Source organism: Oncorhynchus tshawytscha, unplaced genomic scaffold (assembly GCF_018296145.1).
Source record: "Oncorhynchus tshawytscha isolate Ot180627B unplaced genomic scaffold, Otsh_v2.0 Un_contig_8167_pilon_pilon, whole genome shotgun sequence".
In the NCBI taxonomy this organism is placed as follows: domain Eukaryota; kingdom Metazoa; phylum Chordata; class Actinopteri; order Salmoniformes; family Salmonidae; genus Oncorhynchus; species Oncorhynchus tshawytscha.
Window position 1 is genome coordinate 60,001 of NW_024609354.1, and position 6,686 is coordinate 66,686.

General features: G+C 42.0%; 1 protein-coding gene across 2 annotated transcripts in view; it reads right to left on the bottom strand.

Moving 5' to 3' along the window:
- ptpro (protein tyrosine phosphatase receptor type O) overlaps positions 1–5,791 on the bottom strand; it is a 65,039-nt gene extending 59,248 nt beyond the window's left edge. For both annotated transcript variants that reach the window (XM_042314977.1, XM_042314978.1), the window contains exon 1: positions 5,235–5,791. In XM_042314977.1, the coding sequence (XP_042170911.1) occupies positions 5,235–5,303 (69 nt within the window). In that variant the 5' untranslated portion in view covers positions 5,304–5,791. The remainder of the gene's footprint in view (positions 1–5,234) is intronic.
- Between the last annotated feature and the right edge of the window lie 895 nt (positions 5,792–6,686).

The following is a 6,686-nucleotide window of genomic DNA, read 5'->3' on the forward strand; positions in this document are numbered from 1 at the left end:
CAGGAAGGAGAGGTTGGTTAATGTATCAAACACCAACATCACAACAGGAACAGGAAGGAGAGGTTGGTTAACGTATCAAACACCAACATCACAACAGGAAGGAGAGGTTGGTTAACGTATCAAACACCAACATCACAACAGGAACAGGAAGGAGAGGTTGGTTAATGTATCAAACACCAACATCACAACAGGAAAGGAAGGAGAGGTTGGTTAACGTATCAAACACCAACATCACAACAGGAAGGAGAGGTTGGTTAACGTATCAAACACCAACATCACAACAGGAAGGAGAGGTTGGTTAATGTATCAAACACCAACATCACAACAGGAAGGAAGGAGAGGTTGGTTAACGTATCAAACACCAACATCACAACAGGAAGGAGAGGTTGGTTAATGTATCAAACACCAACATCACAACAGGAAGGAGAGGTTGGTTAACGTATCAAACACCAACATCACAACAGGAAGGAGAGGTTGGTTAACGTATCAAACACCAACATCACAACAGGAAGGAGAGGTTGGTTAATGTATCAAACACCAACATCACAACAGGAACAGGAAGGAGAGGTTGGTTAACGTATCAAACACCAACATCACAACAGGAAGGAGAGGTTGGTTAATGTATCAAACACCAACAGGAACAGGAAGGAGAGGTTGGTTAACGTATCAAACACCAACATCACAACAGGAGGGAGAGGTTGGTTAATGTATCAAACACCAACATCACAACAGGAACAGGAAGGAGAGGTTGGTTAACGTATCAAACACCAACATCACAACAGGAAGGAGAGGTTGGTTAACATATCAAACACCAACATCACAACAGGAAGGAGAGGTTGGTTAATGTATCAAACACCAACATCACAACAGGAAGGAGAGGTTGGTTAATGTATAAAACACCAACATCACAACAGGAAGGAGAGGTTGGTTAACGTATCAAACACCAACATCACAACAGGAAGGAGAGGTTGGTTAACGTATCAAACACCAACATCACAACAGGAAGGAGAGGTTGGTTAATGTATCAAACACCAACATCACAACAGGAACAGGAAGGAGAGGTTGGTTAACGTATCAAACACCAACATCACAACAGGAAGGAGAGGTTGGTTAATGTATCAAACACCAACAGGAACAGGAAGGAGAGGTTGGTTAACGTATCAAACACCAACATCACAACAGGAGGGAGAGGTTGGTTAATGTATCAAACACCAACATCACAACAGGAACAGGAAGGAGAGGTTGGTTAACGTATCAAACACCAACATCACAACAGGAAGGAGAGGTTGGTTAACATATCAAACACCAACATCACAACAGGAAGGAGAGGTTGGTTAATGTATCAAACACCAACATCACAACAGGAAGGAGAGGTTGGTTAACGTATCAAACACCAACATCACAACAGGAACAGGAAGGAGAGGTTTGTTAAAGTACCAAATACTAACATCACAACATCACCGGGGACAAACTACCTGCCCTCCTACACCACCCGATGTCACAGGAAGGCCAAAAAGATCATCAAGGACAACAACCACCCGAGCCACTGCCTGTTCACCCCGCTATCATCCAGAAGGCGAGGTCAGTACAGGTGCATCAAAGCTGGGACAGAGAGACTGAAAAACAGCTTCTATCTCAAGGCCATCAGACTGTTAAACAGCCACCACTAACATAGAGTGGCTGCTGCCAACATACAGACATGAAATCATTGGCCACTTTAATAAATGGATCACTAGTCACTTTAAAAAAATAATTCATACCCTACATTACTCATCTCATATGTATATACTGTACTCTATACCATCTACTGCATCTTGCCTATGCCGCTCGGCCATCGCTCATCCATATAGTTATATGTACATATTCCTATACGTCTGCTAACCATGTGACCAATAACATCTGCTAACCATGTGTATGTGACCAATAACATCTGCTAACCATGTGACCAATAACATCTGCTAACCATGTGACCAATAACATCTGCTAACCATGTGGCCAATAACATCTGCTAACCATGTGACCAATAACATCTGCTAAGCATGTGACCAATAACATCTGCTAACCATGTGACCAATAACATCTGCTAACCATGTGACCAATAACATCTGCTAACCATGTGACCAATAACATCTGCTAACCATGTGACCAATAACATCTGCTAACCATACGTATGTGACCTGGGGCGGCAGGGTAGCCTAGTGGTTAGAGTGTTGGACTAGCAACCGTGGCAAGTACAAATCCCTGAGCTGACAAGGTACAAATCTGTCGTTCTGCCCCTGAACAGGCAGTTAACCCACTGTTCCTAGGCCATCATTGAAAATAATAATTTGTTCTTAACTGACTTGCCTAGTTAAATAAAGGTAAAATAAAATGAACAAAAATTTGATTTGGGCTACTGTTTTTTTGTAATTCCTTACATCTAATCCCTTACATCTAATCCATGACATCTAATCCATGACATCTAATCCCTTACATCTAATCCCTTACATCTAATCCCTGACATCTAATCCATGACATCTAATCCCTTACATCTAATCCCTTACATCTAATCCATGACATCTAATCCCTTACATCTAATCCATGACATCTAATCCCTTACACAAAATCCATGACATCTAATCCCTTACATCTAATCCATGACATCTAATCCCTTACATCTAATCCCTTACACAAAATCCATGACATCTAATCCCTTACATCTAATCCATGACATCTAATCCATGACATCTAATCCCATACATCTAATCCATGACATCTAATCCCTTACATCTAATCCATGACATCTAATCCCTTACATCTAATCCCTTACACAAAATCCATGACATCTAATCCCTTACATCTAATCCATGACATCTAATCCCTTACATCTAATCCCTTACACAAAATCCATGACATATAATCCATGACATCTAATCCATGACATCTAACCCATGACATCTAATCCCTTACATCTAATCCCTGACATCTAATCCCTTACATCTAATCCATGACATCTAATCCCTTACATCTAATCCCTTACACAAAATCCATGACATATAATCCATGACATCTAATCCCTTACATCTAATCCCTGACATCTAATCCATGACATCTAATCCCTTACATCTAATCCCTTACATCTAATCCATGACATCTAATCCCTTACATCTAATCCCTTACACAAAATCCATGACATCTAATCCCTTACATCTAATCCATGACATCTAATCCCTTACATCTAATCCCATACATCTAATCCATGACATATAATCCATGACATCTAATCCATGACATCTAACCCATGACATCTAATCCCTTACATCTAATCCCTTACATCTAATCCATGACATCTAATCCCTTACATCTAATCCATGACATCTAATCCCTTACATCTAATCCATGACATCTAATCCCTTACATCTAATCCATGACATCTAATCCCTTACATCTAATCCCTTACATCTAATCCCTTACATCTAATCCATGACATCTAATCCCTTACATCTAATCCATGACATCTAATCCCTTACATCTAATCCATGACATCTAATCCATGACATCTAATCCCTTACATCTAATCCCTTACATCTAATCCCTTACATCTAATCCATGACATCTAATCCCTTACATCTAATCCCTGACATCTAATCCCTTACATCTAATCCATGACATCTAATCCCTTACATCTAATCCCTTACATCTAATCCCTTACATCTAATCCATGACATCTAATCCCTTACATCTAATCCATGACATCTAATCCCTTACAACTAATCCATGACATCTAATCCTTTACATATAATCCCTTACATCTAATCCATTACATATAATCACATAAAAGACCCTAGGATGTTACATTGTATCAAGTCTACACGGTTTAAAAGACCCTAGGATGTTACATTGTATCAAGTCTACATGGTGTAAAAGACCCTAGGATGTTACATTGTATCAAGTCTACATGGTTTAAAAGACCCTAGGATGTTACATTGTATCAAGTCTACATGGTGTAAAAGACCCTAGGATGTTACATTGTATCAAGTCTACATGGTGTAAAAGACCCTAGGATGTTACATTGTATCAAGTCTACATGGTGTAAAAGACCCTAGGATGTTACATTGTATCAAGTCTACATGGTGTAAAAGACCCTAGGATGTTACATTGTATCAAGTCTAGACGGTGTAAAAGACCCTAGGATGTTACATTGTATCAAGTCTACATGGTTTAAAAGACCCTAGGATGTTACATTGTATCAAGTCTACATGGTTTAAAAAGACCCTAGGATGTTACATTGTATCAAGTCTACATGGTTTAAAAGACCCTAGGATGTTACATTGTATCAAGTCTACATGGTTTAAAAGACCCTAGGATGTTACATTGTATCAAGTCTACATGGTGTAAAAGACCCTAGGATGTTACATTGTATCAAGTCTACATGGTTTAAAGACCTAGGATGTTACATTGTATCAAGTCTACATGGTTTAAAAGACCCTAGGATGTTACATTGTATCAAGTCTACATGGTGTAAAAGACCCTAGGATGTTACATTGTATCAAGTCTACATGGTGTAAAAGACCCTAGGATGTTACATTGTATCAAGTCTACACGGTTTAAAAGACCCTAGGATGTTACATTGTATCAATGTGTTCTGTGTGAGAACCCCTGCTGTTATGCCGTAGCCTCGGGCCTGCAGCATCATGTACCCATCCTGTTGTCTGTTTGGAAATGATGTAGTGCCCGAGTCGAGGCCCAATTCAGTCTGGATGGAACGGGAATCGCATTCTAGTCAGACAGGTGGGATCGGAATGTAACCTGTTTCAGGGCTGGATACACTGTATCGTAAGCCTATAGTTGTGATATATATGATACCAGGAGCTGTATCCTTCCGTTCTACCTCTGCTCGAGGATGATGTCAGTCTACTGATGCTGACATAAAGTGGAATCACACACACACACACACAGCCTCACAGTCGAATGACCCAATTTAGCCTGGAGAAACATTACAGAACCCAGACCCAGCATGCCATACCGTGTTATCTCCAGACGTGGACCACATTTAGCACGATAATAGGAATACAAGTATTAGAACGGTGGTTGGTGTTTTATCCATAAATACACGTTGAAAGGTTATCCTCGGAGACATTAGAGCAGAGGCTGTTCCGCTACAGCCCAGACAGTCATGCTTCATGTGCCGTCAGACATGCGGACCATCTCTCTCTCTATTGATCAGTAATTATTGAATAGAAACGGGTTCTTACCTGGATAGAGCACAGCAGATATAAAACGCGAGGCACCGATGAGATCATGGTATCTCTACTGTTGTTCATGGAAAGGAGTCGATCGGGCTTCTGTTCTCAGGGCTCGCCGGAGATTTGCACATCCAGACAATGGCGAATTTTCTGCACCAACAGACCATCGAGCTATCCTCTCTCTCTCCGCAGACCCTGGGTGCACAATAGTCTCCGCTCTCTCCCCTCTCGGTCCTCCTAAACGTGCGTTTAGATCATCCACTTGGTGCCGTTCCTGTGTCAGAACGCCCCGATATGGGCCATATCTGAAACGTAGGGTGTCGATTTTTCAACAGCCGTCCTAACATCCGCGATGGGTCGGCGAAATGGATGGAGGGAGTAACGCGGCAGTGGCCATCATTTAAGGGACGAAACGAGCAGAGGCAGCCTGATCCTACAAACGGAAGGAGAGCAGAGACAGAGGCTGCATTCTCCCTCTCTCTCTCTCTCTCTCTCTCTCTCTTTCTCTTTCTCCAACGCCCCGCCCAAATCTGTACAGAGGGAGGCTGGAACAGCACCAGCTAGCTACTATCACCATCAGATAGAATGATGAATGGAGAGAGGGAGGGAGGAACAGCACCAGCTAGCTACTATCACCATCAGATAGAATGATGAATGGAGAGAGGGAGGGAGGAACAGCACCAGCTAGCTACTATCACCATCAGATTGAATGATGAATGGAGAGAGGGAGGGAGGAACAGCACCAGCTAGCTACTATCACCATCAGATAGAATGATGAATGGAGAGAGGGAGGGAGGAACAGCACCAGCTAGCTACTATCACCATCAGATAGAAGGATGAATGGAGAGAGGGAGGGAGGAACAGCACCAGCTAGCTACTATCACCATCAGATAGAAGGATGAATGGAGAGAGGGAGGGAGGAACAGCACCAGCTAGCTACTATCACCATCAGATAGAATGATGAATGGAGAGAGGGAGGGAAGAACAGCACCAGCTAGCTACTATCACCATCAGATAGAAGGATGAATGGAGAGAGGGAGGGAGGAACAGCACCAGCTAGCTACTATCACCATCAGATAGAAGGATGAATGGAGAGGGGGAGAGAGGAACAGCACCAGCTAGCTACTATCACCATCAGATAGAAGGATGAATGGAGAGAGGGAGGGATGGAGCGGAGATCTCTGTTTAATGTCTGCTGATTGACTGCATCTGCCCCTCGCTCAGATCAATATGTTTAGCGCTATAACAGGGTTACAACAGGTTAACAGGGTTTGGTTATAGGCTATTGGCCCTAATTGAATCCTCCAACATTAACAGTGTAAATTGAAATATTGTGTTTATTTAATTGAATGCCCCCCTTCTCGGGTGATAAGCATATATTATATAACATGAATCGCCTACATTACAGTAGTCTGTGCTCTTCTTCTGAGAAAGGGATGTTGAGGAAAAATAAATCATATT